The sequence below is a fragment of the Halyomorpha halys genome, unplaced genomic scaffold (assembly GCF_000696795.3).
Source record: "Halyomorpha halys isolate HHAL.00 unplaced genomic scaffold, Hhal_1.1 Scaffold251.1, whole genome shotgun sequence".
In the NCBI taxonomy this organism is placed as follows: domain Eukaryota; kingdom Metazoa; phylum Arthropoda; class Insecta; order Hemiptera; family Pentatomidae; genus Halyomorpha; species Halyomorpha halys.
In genome coordinates, this window is record NW_027106674.1 from 1,005,820 (window position 1) to 1,029,833 (window position 24,014).

Genomic DNA, 24,014 nt, shown 5'->3' on the forward strand with positions numbered 1-24,014 from the left:
ATATCATTCATAAACTTATATATTACTACAAAAAAATCGTCTCGCCACTTCACCTAATTCTTCACAAACCCTTTCTACCCCCTTATACAGATCACTACCATATATCCCGTCTCTTTCCGACAACATCCAAAAACTCTTACGTTCTGCTATACCTAACCTTTGTATTGCTTTCAGCCCTTTACTACACACTATCTCATATTTATACTGAACTAAAAGACCCCATCACACCCTTAATTGTAATTCTGCTTATATAGGCGAAATCAAAAACCTCTTAAAAGACCGTATCAAATAACATGAATATTCTGTTTCCTCACATAATCATTCTGCCTCAAAACTCTCGGAACATTCTCTTTCTTTAAATCATTCCTTCGATTTCGACAAAACGTCCATACTTGCTATAGTTCATAACCATAATAAAAGGCTCATCTCTGAAATCCTCTATGTCCAATTAGAACCTTCTTCCTCAATTTAAAAACCGACCAGCACAACTTATCATCAACATATTTGCAAATAATTAATTTATTAAAAAAGTAATTTTTATAATTTTTTTTTTTATTTATTCATTTTATTTTTCCACCCACTTTGTAATGTATTATTTCACTTCTTAAACTTTTTCTAACATATTTGTCGTTACCCTCTTATATACGTTTCCTCTTTTTAACTGTTGTTAAATACTCATGACACTTTGTCATCTTCCAGTACTTCCTCATCCTTGTACATATATATATTTTTAACATTTTCCAAAAACCATTTATAGTCACCCTCTCACAAGCTTTCTTCCTCTAAATATTTTCTGCTTTTTATTTTTTTACCAATCGTAACGTTTCCTCTTAAAAACACTTAGTCATTCTTGTAACATATTTTTTAATTCGGAGTTTGGCTGTTCTCAGTAATACCACTTGGCGGTTAGATTTCAAGCTAACAGGTTCGTTTTATTCTCTTTTTTTCCCTATCTTTATTTTACCACCCCTTCTTCACTCAATTTTCCTTACCAACATTATTAGTTATGTTCACCATATATTATTATTGTTGTTTTCAAACTTTTTTTTCTATACATTTCTTTTGTTAAACTTTATGTATATTTTGCCTCTTTATCAATTATTATGGTTACATATATTTTCTTTCTCTCAATTTTATTTTTCTTTCTATATTTTAGTTTTTAAATTATTAATAACTCATATATTCATATTTCTTTGCTTTATATAACTTCATTTTTATTTTATTTCCTTAATTATGTTATTTTACCTACTTATTCAATTACCTATGTATACATTTTATTTTTCACTTCTCTTATCACTTTATTTTATTAATTCCATTCTGTAAAATTATCCACTTTATGTCATTCTGTTTATATTTTCTTTTTTCTTTTCTATATTCTTTGGTTGTCATCTTGTTCTGTTCTTAGTCCTGATGAAGGCTAGAAACTCTAGCCGAAATGTTGGCACGATTAAATAAGTCACATCAACTTATTTGTGTTTTATTTTGACCGCACCCCCAACCATCTTCTCCTCGTATAAGTCATTCACGGTCAACTATCTCTCATAATTATAATATCTTTAGTAAATATGGTAGCCTAGTTGCAAATGCCATTTCACCAGGTTCACTTGGCCAAGTTTTCAGGAGATCAAAAACCATTTACTGTTACAAAAAGAGCATTAATGTTTCTTTATTACTTATTTGGATAGTAATATGCAATTAATATTATGTAAGGTAATGTTTATAGGAAGAACCTAAATTTCATAGTGGATGGAATTTGATTAAATCGATATGGAACGAACTATCTTGGTATCAAATCTTACATTATCGATTATACCGTAACACTAACTTCACCGCAATCAATAGACATATATAGAAACAAATTTCTCCAAGATTTCTGTTATGTAAAATGCGATGAAAATCTTGATTATGATGGTTAATTTTTTTTTTAACCATTTAAAGGTTTAGTGGGCCTCTACCATTCTATAACTCAATCTTATTTTTGTCTATAATATTACTATATGAATTGTTGACAAAACATATTACTATGTATAAGCAACATATATATTTAGGCTACAGTGTCTGAGTATGATAGAAATTGTGATCTTGTTTATATGGGGGCATAATTACGTTTCCATCGTTTTCTATAAAAAGTGAAAAAAAAATTATTGTGAAATAATGGTGTACATTATGTTTTATTCAAAGTATTGTACATCACTAGCCACTATCTTTTCTCACCTTTCTGGCAGTCTTCGGATACCATGTCAGAAGAACTCTTCATCTTTTGAAGCTATTTATGAAGTAATCCAATTTTTGATATCTACATACCATGTAAAATGCTGCTTAAACAGGCCATGAGCCATTGACTGGAACAAGTGATAATGGGAAAAAGGCATTGTCTGGCAGTGAATATGGCAGGTGGAATTGGGCTTCCCAATTTAGTGTTTCCAAATAGGTTTTGACCAGCGCCATAACATGCTGACGAGCATTATCATGTAGGAGAATCATTTTGTCGCGTATATAGCAGTAATCAGTGCATTTTTCCTAGAATGCTTGGCTTAATCTTATAAACCCTTTTGTTATTCATTCCACTCATTTCATTCATCTCACTCATGCAAAATCAGCTAATGATGCTTGTTCGGCACAAAACTTGATGTTTTCAAACAAAGAAAATTGTATGATGCTAATACAGTCACCAATAGTTGAAGGTGATTTTGTTACTAGATGACTTAACAATCAATATCATGGTTTTAGTACTGTCTGGTCAACAGTGTTCTCATGACAGGTGGGTAATGTTTTGTACTTAAACTTGTAACATGAAGACTTTTTATAATTAATATCAGTAAAAAAAAAAATTAAACTATTTTGGCCAAAGTTTTCTATGAAAATAGCTTTTTTATTAGCTGCCTGGAAAATCCCCCTTTGAATGGTTTTAAAAAATACAAATTCTTTTTAATTTTACTGAAAAAATTGTCTAGTTTACTATGCTGTAACTTGAAATTACCAAATTTAAATAGTTTTTTTATAATTGCTGTTAAACAGAAAATATAATGTTAAAAAAATCTCCAAATTTCAATATTTCCTCTGTGGAGAATTGGACTATTATCTATAAGCTTTTCTGTTGTTGTTTTCTCCTTAAATATTGCTTAACACCTACGGGTCACCCTTTGTTTATACATTTGATATATTTTATAATGATCTCATTTATTGACGTCAAATATTGTTGGACCTGTGATTTTGAGAGCCTTACCAATAATTTTGGGTATTTTTAAAATTTGTCAATAAAATGTTTTTTTTTAAATATCAGTGTCCAATAAATAACTTCATACACCTCCACCTCCCAATTCTAAGTTTTAACTGCATCAAAATTTTATAAAATCTATTGAGTTAAATAATTATAATAGTGAATAATATATAATGTATAATTATTACATTTTGATGTATGTATGGCGGCCCACAAATTGGAAACCCTTTAGTACACTTTTGTTTAAACAATTTAAATGAGCAGATTCCTTGTACGAAAATGATGACTTTTTCTCACAATTCTACTGATTCTTTTTTTTTTTTTTCTTTTTTTAAATTTATTAAGATATGCACAGTCAGTTCATCTAAAGTTTGTAATTAAGTGAAGAAATGAATATAATCCTATTTTAAAATGCTAATATGATGTTGTTTTCTGGTTTTTTATTTACTAATTTATCTTTTCAGCTATGATTGTTGATTAAAACTGACATTCTCATAAATACACAATAAATTACGAAATATTTGACTGACCAGATAATGCTAGGATGTAGATGTTTTTAACTAATGTTTATGTATAATGTTCTATAATACAATCTCCATCACCCTTTTCTTTTATTCCTAATTGTTTTATTACTTTTTTAGATTGGAAAATGGAAATGATGAATTTGTGGTTCATCGTGGACGAGGAGTTCCAACTTTAAGTTCAGTTATCAGCGGGGATGGTGGAAATAAATCAACTGAACCAGCTGGAAAACCTACAAATTGGGAACCTAGAAAACCCTCTTATGCTGGAAGAAGATCTAGGAGAAATTCATTATCAGATGAATCACAGGTAAACAATAATGTATTATTTTTTATTTTATTTATCAATTGATTATTGAGGAATAGCTTTTTTTTTTTTCACGGAACGGCCTTAAAGACTACGTGGATATCATTATTTTCACTTCCTTTCATTCCCCTCCTCTCCTTCTTTCTTTCTTTACACCTCTTCATCATTCTCTCTGATTGTTCCTCCCTTGTTTCTTCAGTCCACGAGACACCCTTTCTCGCATCTCTCTTCCCCAAAAGGACATTAATTTCTTTTATTCTTCTCCCATAGTCATCCCTATCGAAACAGTCTTGGTCTGCTATTTTCAGTCTCTCAGTTTCTTTTTAATCTCTTTAGGTGCATCCTCACCATATGTCCATAGAACATTAATCTTCTTATTCTTATGTCCGTTTCCAAATCATTTACCTCTTTGTTCCTTATTAGTTATCCTTCCTTATTAGTTCTCAACCTATAGCCTTCCTGTTTCTTCTTTGGTCCATAAATTCTTCTTAGTATTCTTCTTTCTATCCCTAACATTTTCCTTGGGCTGGGAAAGGAAGTGGTTTCCATCTGTACAGTATCACCATATTGTGACAACCATATTGTTGTGTCTTATCTTTGCATTAGTTGACAGGCTCCTTTATTATATAAATTGCTTGTCGCAAAGCTTAGTCTTTCCAATTTAGGAATAGCTTTATGATTTAAAAATAGAATAAAAAAGTTTGTTAATTATGTATGTAATCCAATAAATTGTGATATAGTCTATTAACGTTGACATATTGAAGAACATTCATAATAAGATTACCCATTTGTGGGAAGAAGTGAAATAAATTGTAAATGATTTGCTAGTATTTTCGAAAAATTAATGTTCTTGTGTTATTTATTAACTATATATATGTATGATATCTTTGAATAGTAGATTAAATAAAATTTGAATTTATTATCTTTTTCTTTTGTGTCTATTGGACCTAGTAATTTAGCTGTTATTTATTTAATGCTATTTACAAAACAATACATCCCGTAAATTTCATGTAAGATCATTATGATATGATACAGGCGTGTAGTGAAACTACCCATTGGTAGCACTCTAATAATAATTCTACATTAGAAGGGCCATCTTTTTTTCAGACGCCTGGGAGGGTTGTCAGAAACAGAAGAGGAAGCAAGGTTAGAAACTTGTGGGTTTGGGAGTTTATAATGAAAGGATTGATATCTGGTTCGGGCTAGATCTATATGAATCATTGAGGTTTTTATGGATGATTTTATTTATGACTAAGTAGGGAGCATTGAGGATTTTCGATTGTAAGGATTGGATACGAGAGGAATTTGAAGGTTTAATGGAGCCCCAAGGCTCGATTAAAACATTTAATAAGAATTTTTTTATTTAAAAATTTTTATAATCGCACTGCCTAGCCATTTCTACCTCCGTGCATCACTCGTCCTAGAAGTATATCCCTCCCCCTCCATTGCACTCCTTCGTCCAGGCAAACTGGCAACCTATGGTATGATGATAATTTAACCTTTGTAACCTCAAATAAAGAGAGAGAAAGAAATACTTTATTCATTCATGCTGCCCAAATACATCGGGTTGCTACATTACACAGCATACTGATCAATCCATGACTGGACAAATATAAGTTACATATTTTTACATGATATAATATAAGACACAGATAACATTTTTTTTTTTTGTTAATAAAAAAATAACATTACAATATATATATATGTATCTATAATCTGATTTCATAATAAGTAATAGGGATTTATAATGAAAAAGTTAATCAGTACTATTCTGAAATGTTGCAAGTATTTCTTATAAATATAGTCCCTTTGATTTATGAAAATTTACTTATTTTATTTTATCGATTATTAGTTTTTGGTATTAATAATGCTTCATTGAAGCTAGTTGTCTAGTATATTCCTCCATTTTTGTTTCAGTTAACATTGGAAAACTTTGGAGGTTCAGAAGAAAATCTTCATCTTCTAGGCCGTAATCCTGACAAAGAACCTGCTGTTCATAGTGGTAGGCGTGAGTCTTCAGCTAGATCAAGTGTTCTTGATAATAATAGTGATGCCCTTCACCATGCTTTGCAGGAAGGATATAGTTCAAAACAAGGTTCTTTTTTTTTTTTTTTTTAATGAATTCTGTGAAAATGATTGATCAGGCTTATTGTTGGTTAATCTGAACTACTGACATGCTAAATATCACTAAAATTTATATCTTATGTTAGTAAACTTATGCTTTGTCTTTAAAATTGTATCTATTTATTGTTATTCGTTAGATTATTAATTTTTTATTCATGTTTTGTTTAGTATGAATGAGCTGCTTTATTTTAAATAGCTATCAAGCAGGGATGAAAAATTTAACAATATTACAAATTTTTAAGGTAAATTTCTTATCTGATGAAAAATAAATATATTTTCATGTATCGGTCTTTTATTATAATGAATAGTAATATTTCAGTAAAAACTTTGCATAAGAGTACTTTAAATTATATTCAATTGAAGCAAATTGAAATTTACTTGTTTCATTGGTGTTATGTAGAAAGGGTGAATTGAACAAATAGGATATTTCCTTCTTTTTTTATTGGTTATTTTTTACCAAAATGATCATTGATATTCATTAGTTTATCTTATTATTATTTAAATATATCCATTTTTTATAAATAAACACATTTCATTCATTTATTCATAAGTTTAACTTTAGGAATCAAATCAGGAATGTTCCAAATTCTCAAAAATATTAACAAATTATAAGTTTTTTATCCTAAATATATTCTTCTGAAAATTTGAAGGAGATGGTTAGGGCTATGGAAAAACTAAACTGTAATAGCTGTTTTTTCTGCTTGACCATAGCCTAGACCACATCCTTCAAATTCACTTATATCAATCATCAATCATCTATTTATAATATGTTCTGAAAATTATTGGATTTACCCTTTTGCATAACACCAACGATTTGCTGTATTACCTCTAATAGTGAATACGTGCTATTAATTGATCACTCATCATATTTTAAATCTTTATTAAAATTTTTTTTGTCAAATTACATACAAAATCAGAACTGTTAAAAAATAGTTGATAATCCTTCAAAGCTAAATTTAAAGTCTATTATAATTAAATCAGAAAATATGGAATGAAAAAATGATTCCAGCTGAATCAATTTATCACTGGTTTAATCTTTACTGTTTTATAGAAAGGGTTCCTGGCTTGATTGTAGTGATTGTTTAGCTAGCATTTACTTTCCTAACCTATAAAATAATGACTGATAAACCGAAAAACTGGTTGGTTCTTATTCCTAAAATATGATTGTAGACTACCAAATAGTATGTATTTAGAAGAGATGTAAGGCCAAGATCACATGGTCTTTATCCATGAATAGACACCCGAGATGTGTATATCTATTTTCACTTTTGCTTACCTATATGAGGTGTGGCAGAAAAGTAATGGGACTGGCAACACTACTCGGGATCTAGTAACCCTGCAGTGTTGTCCTTTATAGTACATGTGTATCAGTACTCTGCTGTAGCTTAGTGTGAGTTTCAACTCCTTCCCTTAACTACGTGATTTTTGTGACTGCTATTAGTGAAGTGTTGTTTTGGTTGTGCATCATGCAAAATGGAAAAGCAGAATTTGGAGCAACGTGTCATTAAATTCTGTGTTAAGCTTAGAGTACAGGCCTATAGGAAACATTCTTTATCCTGAGTTCTAGTTTTTCGCTGGCACAAATAATTTTTGGAAGGGAGAGAACACGTTGAAGATGAACACTGTTCTGGGAGGCCTTCAACTTCGAAAACTGACAAAAATATCGAACTTGTGAGATCAAACCATCGTTTGACATTAAGAATATTGAGTGAACTTTAAATTTAAACAGATTTATCATTCGTCAAATTTGAAATAACATCAAATGAAAAAACAGGTGTCTTGATCTTCTTGACAGAATCACCAATAGGGTAGATTTCTTTAGCCGTGTGATCACAGGTAATAAATGATGGATTTTTAAGTACAATCCTGAGACAAAGAGGCAAAGTGAGGAGTGGTACACTACAAATTCTCCTGGCATAATTTGTTTTATTAATCCACTGGGATCATGCCTCTATTGGAATATTGTATTATCAAAATACTTCTAGTTTAGGGCTTAAAATCACTATGGAATGGAATATCAACATATAAGAGGGTTAGACTGAAAGTTGTGCAAGTCTAGTTTTATTTATTTTGGTTTATTTATGTTGAGTTTATTTATTTTAATTTCAGTTATTTGTGGTTTATTTTGAAAAAGTTTTCAAATGTTTATAAACTATATATCAGGCATTTTTTTCTAAAATCCATCCAAATGCAGTCGAAAACATAAGAATATGATATCATAAGTTTTTTTGGAAAGTGTCGCATATTACTGCGATATGGGGATTATTATAATCAAATAAGTATATTTTTTTTTTATATATATAAAATCTCAAATTACGCATTAAAATGCCACACAAAAATCAATGCGCCATTATTGTTTTGGCATGACCTCATTTCGACATGAACATACAATTGGCATATATATTCAGTGTGAGTATTATTTTAATTTTTTAGTTTTCTTGGTTATTTAAGCAATTATCTATTATGAGTTATATTCCTTATCATTCTTTTGCTGTGCCTTATTATAAAAATACTACTGCAAAGACCCCACAAAAGTTGTTTATCCAGGTGCCAAAAGATGTTGAAACTACAAATATTTGGTTAAAGCTGGTTAGAATATATATATGTATAATACAAGATGCAAATTGTAAGTTCATTAGGGATTATATTTATTTTGAAAAACTGTTTGAAGTTTAAATGATTGTGTTAAATAATTGTTTAATAATGTTTAATACTGTATCTGTATTAGTTATAACTTATATGATTGGGTTTTTGAATTGACTGACAATAGTATTAAAATTATTTCAAATTTTTTTTTCTATCATCAAATACCCTATTGAGTGGATTTTGGAAAGAAAAGACTTATATATGTTATACATATATCATTTAAGTTTATAATATAGCTGATCCGCGAGAATAATGATAAAACTGTAAACTTTATAAAATTAACTTTATTGTGTTGGCGGGCTCAAAAATACCAAAAAATACTAGATGTTTGTAAGTTTAAATAATTGTACTTAAAAATTTAACCAGAAAGGAATTTTGTAAGTATAATGATGTCGATTTACAAACATCGAGTAAACCCATTTTAGACCTGCCAAAATTATCAAGCCAATTTGACAAAATTTTAAAGTGCATCGATGTTAGTTCCTCTAGAGCAGTAATTCCCAAAATGGGCGCTGCAACGATTGAGGGGGACGGTGATGGCCACAGGCAAATTTGGGGGCGATGAATAATTACAAGTAGTCACGGACAACAATATTACTACTGAGGAAAATAGAGCCAAAGATTACTAAATTGTTAAAAGCACACTCAGTTCATCCTTCTCATTAAGATGATTTCGAACGGTTTAACTTTTTTGTATTAAATTCTATTCTGAGTTTAATAAATAGTTTCATAATTTCCAAGTTCAATGTTCCTAATTTACACCTTTCTTTGCTATATTTTACGAAAAAGGTAGAAATATTAATACATATATATTTCCTATTAATTGCTTTTAAAATTAAAAAAAAAAAATTAATTTCCAGGGGGCCCTAAGTAATATTTTTGCTGGAAAGGGGGCAGTAGAACAAAAAAGGGGGGCACTAGGACAAAGTTTGGGAACCACTGTTCTAGACCAACTATGTTTATATTTAAATAAAATATTTACTTTAATGAAATGAACCGAACTTGACTTGTACCACTATCATTTTGACCCACTCATATGCTGAATCAATTTTATAACCTTTATAGCTAAACATCTCATATATATTTATCAACATATGTTTTATTAATTTTATAACCTTCATAGCTATTAATATGTTTGTTGTAAAAGTATGGTTCTTAGAGAAGAAGTATGTCTAATTATTTTTAGTTAATTATATGTTTTTATACATTCGAACTGTGAAGTGTTTTGTATTAATTTTTTAAAACTTAAATATTTATATTATTAATGTGACTCATTTAAAATAAAATAAAAGTAATGGAATACAATTTAGGGTAGTTTAATTTGTTTTTCATTTCCTACATTCATAAGTGTATGTCAGAAAATCTCACTTGTTTGTGGTAATAAACTAATTAGTGAGCCAACTCAATATTGCTGTATCAACTAGTTTGTCCTATCTGCATTTGGAACCTGCGGAGGTAGGAAGATGTCAGGTCCAGCGATGAGGGTTGACTGTGCTTCTTGTGCGGGTTCCTATCCTTTAGCTGGCCATAATGCCATGGGCAATTAGTGAAGAATTGTTTAACTAATTTGTTTCAGGTCATATTTCTCTGCAAAATAGAATGAACCTTTTTCTGCTGGTACTAGTAGTCTGGAAAATTGAAAGGGGTTTTATCTTCTTCAATATTTTTTATTTTTAGTACAAATTTTTTCTCTTTTCCAAAATTATCAATGAAATTATTTGATCTCCAATCCGGGTTTATCTCTTTCTCAATATTATCAATTCATACTTGTTCCTCAAATGCCAAGTATTGAGTAAGATTTAGTCTTAGAACTTTTGTTGAGAATTAATTTAGGGCTAATTAGAGTATGATTTTTCTAGTTTTTCTACATTAATAGTAGGCTTAGTTACAGCTTTTAAATATGGTAGAATATTTATTCTACTCTCAACAATTTTGTTATTAGTTGTTTCTATTTTTTGATAAAAGCTTTTTCCCAAATCTATCTGGCCTCTAAATTTAGCTACTGACTTCTTAACATTATGGACTGTTTTAAGAGAGTGCACTTGGTTACCCATTATGATAACTGATGTATCATACATGAGGTGTATTACATTTATTTTTTTGTTATACATATTTGGTGTTTTAACAATTAAAGGAGAATAAGTGACTTTATTACAATATAATCAATGGTTGATTTATTCACATGAAGGGTCCTTACCAAGTAATAGATTCAGTTGACATACTATACAGGTTAAGAGGTGATGGCATTATTCATGCTGAACTGCCAGGTTTGTCTCCCATTCCAATGAAGAGCCAGATATCCACTTTATAGGACTAGGCATGCCCTGAAAGAATCTCCCAACCCTTGGAGTTCATCTATCCATTGCTGATATTACAAAATAAATTAAACATGTTCTTAATATGTTAATAATGTTTCAATATAGTATTGGTCTTTGTTCTATTAAGTCATTTATTTTTGGTTTACTTAATTTTGAACAACTCTTATTTTGGAAATTAATTTTTTATTTTTTCAGCCCCAGAACCTCCACCTAGAATGTCACTTTCAAGAAATAATAGTTTCATCGAATCTCAGAAAAGAGCAGAAGAAACAAGAAGTAGTGCAGGCATTCAACAAACACTTTTGGAACCTCAACCTAGTAGTAAAGGTCATTAATGTGTTATTAATAATGTTCTAATATCTTATTGAATGCACGTTTGTTTTGTAAGCTGCAAGATTCTTATTTGCCGAAGCTTTGATTCTACCCATTCTGCTTCTGAGCCAAAAGTGCTTACCATCATTAAAAACTTAGTTAATTATAAGTATTCAAAGTCCAATAAACAACCTCAAAGTATAAGCATTAACATTTATATTTCGGTCCCTGAAGAACCTTCGTTAAGAGCTTCTTTTCATCTCAGAATTATTTAGCTGGGAAAAAAAATCCTCTAAAAATCAAGTCAAAAATTTCTAACATTTGATTTGTATATAAGAGTTTCAGACAGTACTAAAAATGAATCTCATTTCCTTGTACCTAAATAAAAATCTTGTTGGGCTACTTTACTGGAAGGTTCTTTTGGTTTTTGTAGATTTAAATTTATTTAATTCTATAAGCAATATCATTTTCTAGTTATATATAAAAATATTAATTGGTATATAATAACCTTTAACTTCAAACAGAGCATAAGAAGAAAACAATAATTTATGAAATTTCTAAAATTATGTAAAATAATTTATTTTTGTATTTCTGGTGCACATTGGCAAGAAGTTAACTTAACTATCTTTTATAAGCAAGAATTTTCTAATATTTTTTGACCTATCACCAAAAAAGTCTGTGTCCCCTTGTCAGTAGTCTTCTTTTAAGTGAGATAATTACAGATATATTACAAATTGATATTTATCATAAGATTTTTTCTACTATAATGGCGATTTTTTTATTAAAAATTATGTTCTAATTATAGTTTTTATAACTAAAGAATCTGACAAATTAAAAAATTATGGATTACGTTCCCAATCAAGATACTAATTGAGAGACAAGCTGAATAGGGTGTTTCTCCCACCCTACTTGTCACAGCTCTAATTTCCTTCTTCACCTGGTTTATTCTTATTTCTTAATTTTTTATTTCCATTTTAGCTGTCCACTTTACTTTAATTAAATTTTCAATAACCTTTCTTGCTTTACAGCCAGTTCTTTTTAGTAATTACAGCTGCTCAGAGTTTTCAAAATTCATGTCCACCTGGGAAGAACTCTTCATCTTTTGGGACAATCTATGGATTAACCCAATTTTTTGTTTCTTCATATGATGTAAAGCACTGCTCTGACAGACCATATGCCATCGACCAGAACAATTGGTGATTGAAAGGGGCAATGTCTGGTGAATTCGGCGGGTGGGATAGCACTTCCCAATGAAGTGTTTCAAAAATGATTTTACTAGGTGCCACAACATATGGATGATCATTATCATGTAGAAGAATAAATCGTGTCTTTTTGTTTTCCACACATGCAAAATCGGCATTCAATGTCTCTTGGTTTCAGGTTATGGGAACTGATAAAACAGAACCCAATTTCCTTCTTTCTGAATCATTTTCGACTTTAAAGGATGTGAAACTGCTTGTTGAGTTATTTCTAATGTAAATGCAAGTTCTTTTTTGGGACAAATCTTCCTCTAATAATATTTCCAATTCCATGTCTTTGTACACTTTTGACCTTCCAGTATGTTCTTTTTCTTGCACGTCAAACTCACCATTTTTAAACTTTTGAAACCACTCACGACTTCTCTCACTTGAAATAAATTTACTATATGCTTCTACGTGCAATCAATAAACCTTAGCTGCAGATTTCTTCATTTTAAAAAGTAAATCAAAAGTTCCCGCAAATGATGCTTATTCTATACAAAACGATATTTTTTCCTTAAAAAAAATAAATATGATGCTGATATGGAGTTACTATTACTCTAAGGTTATGTCGATACCATCTGGTCAAACTTACAATATTAAGTTTAATTGCTGACTATTTCAACAAAACCTTCTGGTGGAGACATATTTTGTTAAACGGCAGAAGCTTATTTGTACACCCTTTATTTGGGTAAATTTTCTATATCTAATTATCAAGAGACCAAAAACAATAGAATTTTATGGGCGTTGATGACTTCAGGGTTTTATGCCCTAAAGCCCCAGCCAACAACAACAACAACAACAATAGAATTTTTGCCGTTGGTGTATGTGTCGATCTATCTGTACCACAATTATCTCTTGAATGAGTGGACCGATTTTTTAATTTTATTTTTTGAGTTTTGGCCTCTGTTGTCTGTATTCCTGTGCGCAACTATTGTAAAACATATTTTCTTTAGACTATAGTGCCTAAACTGCTCTTATAATACAGTCGTTTTGATATTTTCCAATTAAAATTTTATTTCCATTATCTGTAGTAGATAGATTATTTTTACTTAATAGAAACTGTTATCTGTTTTTTTGTTTGTTTTTTATAATATTTACCTAAAGCTTCTCCTTTATTATAAAATAATAGATTCACATATACCTACTGTGTGCAAAATCAGTGTAATATTAGAGTACTGGGAGCACTATTTGAAATTTCAACATCATAATTTTTTTTTAATTATTAAAAAATAAAAATTTTTGATATTTTTTTAAAATGCCTTTTCATAGTAAAATTTTATTACAGACCAAAAGCAGCAAGAGCGTGAAAAGAAGGTTACCACCTTTGCAGCCTTACCAAATAACACAACTACTTGGCAGCAACAATCACTTGCCCATCAGGCTTCAGATCATCTTGATAATGGTAACTTTTTCTTTTGTAATTTACTTTTTATATTATAACCACCACATGGCTTTATTTCAATTTGGGCTATTATAGTTTTTTGACAAATGTCAATTTATTACTCATATATCAAGAAACAGTTGTTTCAGTCTTAGTTATATTAAATGTAGATTCCTTTTTTTGTACTGATCGTGACTAAACATTTCATTTATCTTTGAAGCAATATAGTATGATTATTAAAGCATGTTAAGGTATGGTAACAAACTTTTAGGCTCACACTCTCTTCTCTTGGTAGGTATATAGAAAAAAGAATGGGGAATGTACTGAAATATTTAGTCATCTTTACTTTCATATTCATGTTAGCAGTGTTTTTAAAATTAGTCTAAATCAGTATCAAATGATGAAAAAGGACAAACGAACCATAGGAACCTTTTAGAGTAAAGTATGAAGATCCAGTGCCTCATTTCAATTACTGTATTTGATATGTAGCAGAGAATAATATGCCATGGGAACAAATCTTTTCCTTACAAGACCAAGAGAAAAAAAAATGTATTATGTAATTTGGTTTTGTCTATGGATAAACATTTTATCTGTTCTTGATATTGGGATTTTTAGGGGTGTTCTGTTCTGAATAAAGTTCTCTTTTTTTTCTATTCTGCACGAAAAAGGTGGGACTTGTGCATACTTTTTCCTTATTTATATAGCAAAACCAATTAATAGCTATTTTTTCATATTTTTCATGAAAAATGCCATGAAGTGGTACTACACAAATTCATGTTAATTTAAATAATTTTATTTAATAAAATAACTAGAAGAAAGAAGAAATTTAAATTTAAAAAATATCTAAACAAAACATTAAAAACTGAAATAAGTTACTAATGTGTGCTGAAAAATTAAATATTTTAAAATATAAAACAACCCTTGAAGGGTCTTAAGTCAAGTAGTATTCTAAGGTCGTAATGTTTCTTTACCAGCATTTAAACAAGAAGTTTATGCTGTTAGCATATATGCATGCTCAACCTCCAGGTTTATCCTCGACTCTAGACATGCCTTGTGACTCCAGTCATTCTACAGTTGCTATAACAGAGTAAATGATTAATCTGGATCTGTCAGTGATTAGTCGACTAAAAGCTACCCCTTCCCTCAGTAAATAATTGAATAACATAAAACAAAAAATATTATTGAACATGAAATGGAGATATCAGATATATCTCATTTCAAAAATTTTGTACTTATAATCGACTTGGAACTTCAGAATATTTATTTTTTCAATTGGCACTATATAGTGTCCTTCATTGTCATACTTAATCCCTTCATTGAAATGACCTGGGCTAGTAAAATGAAATTAAGCATTAGATGGATCAGATTGTTAGGTCTGCATCAGCTAGATGTTGGTTTTCTGCAGCCAAAATATTGAGAAAAACATCAATTATCTGTCAGCTAAATGTTGGTTACCCGAGAGCAGGGTAAATGTGAAACAGATCTTACTGGTTAGTAAATTTGATGGTAATTTCTCATGCTTTCATATCTAATTGTTTGCCTTGAAATTTATATAGTTAATTTTTCTAATTGTTTATTATTTTTCAAAAGTTTTTTATGAACTTACTTTTTTGTTTAAATAGGTTTGGGGGACACTGTTGATAATGGGGTTATGGGCTCTCAGTTACTCAATATAAGACTGAAACTTGAAGAGAAAAGAAGAAGAATTGAAAGTGAAAAAAGGAGGATGGAAGCCCAGATGAACAGACAACGCCAAAAAGTTGGAAAAGCGGCATTCCTACAAGCTGTTTCCAAGGTAAGTTGTTTATCATGATTAAATGAATTTTAAGTAGGCTAGTTTCTTGATATAACTTGAACAAAGAAATAAATACAAAGTAGACAATAGAAAGTTTATTGATATTTTTATATGCTGCCAAATAGCAATGATTGTTAACATTTTAGTTATTATATTTGTAACATTGAATAGTTTGCAACTTCTGAGTTCTTCCAGTACATAAAAAAAAAATTGTATATTGGCCAAATAAAACAGTTCTCAATTAGTCGTTTTATACTTTTTCAGAACTTTTGCACTGGTTTTTATTACTATTAATAGTAGTGATACATTTTCTTTTATTATTGCACTTAGTCTTTTAACTGAATTTCACTGATGATTTTCCTATTTCTTCTTTATCTCTTTAAGGGAATTATTTTGTGTTCATCCTTCTGTATGGATTTTATCAAGTAATGCTCTTGTGTATGTCTTATTTTCTTGAGCTGCTAATTATACTAGTTTTCCATTTATATATCTAATAAAATACAACCAGAATGCTTAATTCTATAGTGGAGTCTTTATTATACGAACTAAATATTTTAAATTAAGTAAAATAATTCATAACATAAACTTAAATTACATAAACATTATTGCATAGATAATAATGCAGTTAAGTAGACTCTGAAGACTTTTTTCATTTATTTATTATCTTATTTTTTTGAAGCACTGGCATGATATGGTTTGAAGGGAGATGTATTCTTCTCTTCAATAAAAAAATTTAACAGATTTTCCAAATTGTTGTAGCTCTGTGATACTGTAATTAGTTCATAACATTATCTTAGCTTTGAATTTGTTTGTAATTTTCATAAAAATAAGTTATATTAGTTAGTTTCCATGTCGTTTTACTGTAACCTAAGTTCTTTTGGGTTAGAAAGAATGTACCATAGGTTCAGAGTTCTGGGACTCCACTGTATTTTCTAAAATTCATCCCAATCATTATCTTGAAGAATGCTATACCCATTGTAATAGTGTCAGAATAAATTGTGTTTGATAGTATAGATAAATAAAAACAGTCTTAACTGTATAATGGACCCCTAACAGGCTCGATGGCCTAGAATGAAAACCTTCAATCTAAATAAAAAATTTTTAATAACTTATATATTATTAGATGAAGAAATAACTTGTATACATTATTAGATGAATAAGCTTGTATCACAATATTTGAGTGTTGAAAAAAATTATCTTATTTGTGCTGCACTGTATGAACAAAAAGAATCATTACTTTTAAATAACTAGTACGTTTTTTGCTTCTACTGTAAAGTTTGCATTTTTTGAGTTACATTAGGATAGGGATATGGAGAAATGATAAACTACTTAACTGTTTATCTGTTCCCTTTAAGAATGTACTCTTCAATCTTTCAGCCTGATGTTTAGCAATTACTATGCTCGAATATTTAGTGACAAATGGTGTAAACATTATTTCTGCCCCTTTCTATAAAAATGAGCCACATAATGGATGATAGATACAAAGCCAAATTTATCTAAATTTATTTGGCTACTCGACATTCATTGATTGTTCATGTGGGAGTCAGGATCCCACCCCAGGGTAGTACTTGCCTTCTGTAGGTCTCTGTCCCTGCAGCCCACCTTACTCGTCATCCCTCCCAAGTTAGGAGAATTCTGGAGGTGAACAGGATCAAATATTGGTCACTGTTTATTAAACAAACATCTTTTTGTTCTTAAGCTTCCGAAATCCCTTAGTTGTTGATTCTAATATTTAAAAGATAAAATTACTTATAAAATTAAACCTTGCTATATTGTATTAGCACACTTACTGTATATGCTCTCAAGCAATGTATGCAATTTGAACACTAAGATTTGTTAATTAATAAATCCCCTGAGCATATGAAGATCAATTAAAGGTACAGAATTTTTCAATATCCCAAGAGGCCTTGAATGGGCTATTTAGGTTACATTATATATTATGCTCCATTTGCTGTTTGAAAAAAAAAAATAAAATCCTTGTTACATTACTAAAACATTTTTAGTTATTCAGGAACTGCAAGATTTTCACCCTTAAGAAAAGTGGAATCGATTTGCTTTAGTAAAAATTTCCTTTTAAGATTTTCCATTAAATATCTCAGATAATCTGTGTGGATAACCATTCTTACTAGGTCTCTGTATCTTCATGAAACTGTATTGGAATTTGTTTAAAATTGTAGTGTTCTTTACAAAACTTCTTGATGGATTGAAAGTTGATTTTAATTAAGTTTTTGATTCATTTATTATACTATCCTTTTTATTTAACATGTATATCTTTCAAAAAGGCTATTTACTTCTAATATCAAATGAACAATGACTTATTTTCTTTTCTTTTTCAAAAATAAAATTTTGTAAATATGTATTTTATAAATATTGTTTTTTACAATTTTTGTGTTTGTGCATGGTAAAGGTTACATTGAGCACGAATAAATATTTTTTCTTTTTACTCACTGACACTCATCAGATATTATTATTTCCAATTTATTGGTGGTGGATTTTTGCATTCTATGTGTGGTGTAGGGTAAGGTGGTGAAATCACCCGATTCAGATCCAGGGCGGGGGACTATTGAAGTTACTGAGAAACCAGCGAGGCCATTTTCACTTCAGGTAAACATACTTACATTTTCAATAAATTATTCCTTACTTCTCAATGTTAGGAAGCATATGAATAGATTAAAATCTAAGAGATATCTGTGGGAAGAGAGGTATCAGAGTTAAACATAATCTCTAACTGTTTTCTTTAATGGTATATTCTTCCCCTGTAAATGATAATTTGCATATTCACTATATTTTGTATGTATATTTATGTGATTTGATACATTGCACAGTTTATCATGCCTTTTATTTTCTTCATTCATTTGATTTCGTTGTTTATATATTTACATTTTATGAATATTTATCTATATTCATTTCTTATAATTTTACATGTTTGTAGTCCTGATGTAGGGTTACTGGTAGGGTTAAAATATTTGGTAAAAATTAAATGATACCGAGCTATCTTGTGTTTTATTTTGATCTTTTTCCCCTCTCTGTTTAATACAAAATAATATCTATTTTATACTTCATTAAGGTTTTATAAGAGAACATCCATTTTTTTAACTTGTTATTTATATTATAATGGTATAATAGTTATATTATAATGGTAAAGTGATAATGGTATTTTGATTTTTTGCAAAGTATTTTATGGGCTTTATGTCCATTTTGTTGCACACTTTTTAAATATGAAAAAATTATCTACCTATTTTTATTTTTATAAGTTTTATTTAATAATTTTTTGTTTTTAAATTTTTAAAATATAAGTTTGTTGAATCAAGTCTTACGACCTATGAATGAGTGGTTCTGTATTAAAAGAATAATGTATAATTGAATGATCTTACACCTTAGTATTTAAAAAGTCAGGATAAATTTACTCACTTATTTCTCTCTCTGCCACACACACACACACACACACGCATTTGATCAAATGAAAGCATTTTCAAATGATTAGATAATGATAAAAAAATTAATAAATTTTTGTAATATTAATATACTAAAATTTTTGTACTTATATTTTAAGAATTTAATTTTCATCATACCCATTGATTAATAGCCAAAATTCAGTTGCCTTGAAGATTGTGAATTCTCCTTGAATTTTTTTTGTCAGGAAAAAAATTGAAATTATGCTTGAAAAACAGTCAATCATAAGAAATTTTTGGTTTTAGCTTAATAATTCTATATAAATATCATGCATATAGTAAGAGGAGATCGAAATACCATCATAGATTATTTGAGAGAAAAACAGTTTTGTTGTGTCTTTTTAATATTCAATAATTTAATCAGTCATTTAAAAATAAAAAATAATGCTTTCATTTGAAGTTTAAAATCAAACAGGTTCAATCCTTTCAGTCTAAAGTCTTTCGAACAATAGTCAATGTAGTCAACGATACCCTACCTGATGACCTTAATATCCCATTAGTATCAGGCCTTATTAAATGCAAATTCACCACATTCAATGAGAAACTTATCATTCTAATCCCTATCCAGCATTACCCATCCTTATAATCCTCCCTAAAGGTTGAAACGGCAGTTGCCCAGAGACCTATTACAAATAATTATATCTTGAGTTCTGACAATGGCCAGATTCTCCACTGGCTTTTAATACCAATAACTTGGATGAGAGAAAAGTTCCGGGATCTTTTAGTGCCGAGCTCTTTCCTCCACAACTGGGGGAAGAGCTCGGTTTGGAGTTTCTCAAGGAGAATGTAAATATTATAAATGGGAATGATTATGTTTAAGATATTATTTTACTTTAGGTTTAAATTTTTATTTTATATTTCTCTTCTATTTCTTATTTTGTTTTCATTTAATTTATATATTTGTAAGTATGGTGTGAATTAGCTCTGTAATTCCTATTACCATTGTCAAAATATTAGACAGAATGTAATATTACAAAATAAAAAAAAAATTTTTTTTAAATTTCTTTATTGATATTTACAACTGTACATAAAATACATCAAGTGAATTTGAGGAAATCATAATGGTATGGTACAAGCATGTAGAGAAACTACTCAATGGTAGCACTCTAAAAACATTTTTACAATATAAGGTCTCGAGGCCATCTTCTTTTCAGACGCCTCGAAGGATTGTCTGGAATAAAAGAGGAAGCAAGATTAGAAACTAATGGGTTTGAGTGGTTAGGGAGTTTGTAATGGAAGGATTGATGTCTGGTTTGGGCTAGATCGGTTATAAATGGAACATTAAGGTCTTTGTAGATGATTTTATTTGTGACAAAGTAGGGAGCATATAGGATTTTATGAAGGATTTTGGATTGTAAGAATTGGATACAAGAGGAATTCGAACATTTAGTGGAGCCCCAAAGCTCAACACCGTATGTCCAGATAGGCCTTATGATTGTCATGTAAATCAGTCTTTTGTAATGAATTGGAAGTTTGGACCGTTTGTCTAGTAAGTGCTGTAATAGTCAAAATCGACGTGAAGTTTCCTGTCTTTTCAGTCTTGTGTGAGGATTCCAGGTTAGTCGTTTGTCCAGATGTAGTCCAAGGTAGCGGATCTGTTCAACTGGGGTAAGGGCAACATTATTGAAGTATACTGTAGGGCAGTCAGTAGGTTTACGACGTAGGGTAAAGGTAATTTGATGGGATTTGTTGGAATTTATTTTAATCCTCCAATTACGACACCATTCTTCAAGGGCTGTGATATGGGATTTGAAGAGTTTGGGATGCAATTAAAGGGTTATTATTAACAGCGAGCACACATGTGTCATCAGCATACGTGAGGAGGATAGTGTTAGGATTGGTTGGGATGTCTGCTGTAGAGGATGGGACTGAGGATACTACTCTGAGAAACACCAGGGGACTGAAAGAAGAGGGATGAATAGGAACCATTGTGGTTTACTTTAAATAATCTGTCAGTGAGAAAGGAACAGATAATTAGAAAGTATGTAGGAGGTTTTAAAAAAATAACTTGAGAAAAATGATTTCATTTGATTAATGTTGTATGTCAATGTATATGTGTATTGATGTTTCTTCTCTAATTTTCTTTCTCTTTAATACTAGCATGATAAAGCATGATATTACTGTATTTGCCAAAATATTGGTTGAATTTTTTTTTTTTTTCAAACACCATAAAATGATATTCTATATTTAACGTTGACTTAAATTTGAATTGTATCTTTGAAAATTTAAGTTAGAACTAACTTGAGGCTTTTATGTCACTTCATTGTTCATGTTTGTTACTGCTTTTATGGTGGTAGACTTAATAGAGTTTATATTAATAATAACATATTTTGGTGAGAAAAAATGCATTTAAAACATTTGTTCAAAATCGGATCAGTGCCAAAAAATATATACATACAAGAGAAATGGAATGTTTAAACAAAATGAAGGTTACATAAAATCTAAAGAGAGAAGTAGCTGACATGAATGGTAAAAGCATTAATATTTAATAATACTAACCTAATTTGGTAAGTTTAAGCAGAAACAAAAAGGTAGAAATGGAATGATCTAATAATTCTAATACTATATATCCATACAATGACTAACATATTTTTTTTTTTTTTAGGTATTTATATTAAATATTGAAATTGATTTCCTATTAGTTCTTTAGCTTTTCGTCTTTCATATTTTTCCCTGAATTTTATTTTCAAAATGGGACCTTTCTAATCAGGATTGACCTATATTTCAGCAAATACAATAATTGTTTTTATGTACTGCATGCATGGGTGTTTATATCATATTTATCAAACATATTCTATTAAGGACTAATACACGGTACAACTTGGTTGTGTTGGTATCAATGTTGGATTGTGGGTTGTGCAACTTGGTTATGTTAGTGTCAATGTTGGATTGAGATTGGACTAATTGGGCAACATGGTTGGCCAACTTGGTTATCTTGGATTAAGTTTGGGTCGGATGGGAAAAATGGATGACTAACATTGTTACGCTGGTGTTGGATTGTGTTTTGGTTGGTAGGGCAACGTGCTTGTCTAAAATAAGTGTGTCTGGGTCACTGTTTGATCTTGTGTGGGACGATTGAACAACGTGGTTATGTTGGTGTTGTATTGGAAAGTGTTTGGACTGATTGGACAACATAGTTGGCCAACTTCGTTATGTTGGATTGTATTTGGGTTGGTTGGGCAATATGGTTGGTCTACTGGTTGTGATGTTTGATTGTATGTGGGCTGGTTGTACAACCTGGTCCCTGTTTCATAATAAAGTACAAACTAATACTATTAGTCTTGTAGATTTATCTTAATTTAATTACACAGACTTGTACAATAGTAACATGTACTTTAGTATTTTTTAATTTCTGTAATATCACTAATTTAATCAATAGTTAGTTCAATAGTTCAATCAATCTCTATCATGAAAAAAATAAGTATTAGTATTATTACCACACTAGTTTCTACACTTGTACTATCAACTAATACTATTAGCTTTTATTATGAAACAGGGCCCTGGTTGTCCAACTTGGTGCGACAGTGTCAGTGTTGTATCTTGTGTGGTCCAGTTGACCAAATTGGTTGTATTTATGTCAATTTTGAATCGTGTGTGGGATGGATGGCCAACTTGGTTAACTTCATGTTAATGTTGGATTATATATTGGCTAGGTAGGCGCTATTGTTGGCCAATTTGGTTATTTTGATGTCGGATTGTGAGTGAATGAACTGGTTGTGCGACATAGTTGCCCACCCAAGTTGTACTGTGTATGAGCCCTGTCAAATAAGTCTTTTTTCTCAAACATATGGAAATAAATATTCTTTATTGATGGTCGACCTTATGGTGTTTCAAGAAAGAGATAATCTGGGTGGTGGACAGACATAAAATATTAAATAGTGGTCACTTTTAAAAAATACAGGGGAAAAAACAAGTTTTCTCTATATTTCCTTAATGTTAAATTTTGACTTTACTATTGCGTCTACCATCCAGAGATCTATCAGAAACCATTACTCATTTCAAACAAAAACTGAGTTATCTCATTTTTTCTGCTTCGTCTTCATTCATATATGTTTCAACTCACATTGATGGGATTCAGCTGGATTAGAAAGAAAAATATATAAAGAGGTTTAAAATATTGCTGGAGTATAAAAGTTACATTTGTAAAAAAGAAATACAAAATAATAATAGAAACCAAAAGTTAAAAGTGAAAACGAAAGCTGATTTAATAAATGACTTTGTATTGATTGATAAACTGATAAACTAATTATACTGAGAAAGTAGTCACTGATAAAGTAATAAATGTTATGTAATAAAAGTAATAACAAATACAGTAACACAAGGTGAGTAAAGACAAGATGTAGAGTGATAAATTACAGGGATATAAATGTAATACATATATTTTTATGAGACTCTTGAACTGTGTTCTATTTAGGTTTCATTACTTTACATTTATTTAATTTACCTTTTTCTGTTATAAAAAATTTGATATTAGAAATAAACAAAATCAAGCTTAAAAAAAAATATTATCTTCAAAATGTAAATAATTAAGGACATTAATGGGTGTTCCGTGATTGATGAGTTATATATACCAATGAGCAAATGTTCATAAGAATTATTCCTAGGCTCAAGCGACTTGTTTCTCGTAAAATATCTCAGTTCGTAACCACTTGATGTTATTACAAATTAAAAGTTTCAAAATATGATGAAATTCTATG

At 29.9% G+C, this 24,014-nt stretch overlaps 1 protein-coding gene across 7 annotated transcripts in view; it reads left to right on the forward strand.

The window, feature by feature from the left end:
- Patronin (calmodulin-regulated spectrin-associated protein patronin) overlaps positions 1 to 24,014 on the forward strand; it is a 111,687-nt gene that overhangs the window by 53,960 nt on the left and 33,713 nt on the right. For 6 of the 7 annotated variants that reach the window (XM_014419752.3, XM_014419756.3, XM_014419754.3 and 3 more), the window contains 6 exons: positions 3,862 to 4,051; positions 5,966 to 6,143; positions 11,332 to 11,463; positions 13,975 to 14,091; positions 15,693 to 15,865; positions 18,383 to 18,469. In XM_014419752.3, the coding sequence (XP_014275238.1) occupies positions 3,862 to 4,051; positions 5,966 to 6,143; positions 11,332 to 11,463; positions 13,975 to 14,091; positions 15,693 to 15,865; positions 18,383 to 18,469 (877 nt within the window). The remainder of the gene's footprint in view (positions 1 to 3,861; positions 4,052 to 5,965; positions 6,144 to 11,331; positions 11,464 to 13,974; positions 14,092 to 15,692; positions 15,866 to 18,382; positions 18,470 to 24,014) is intronic. The other variant, XM_014419755.3, reaches the window with a different exon arrangement.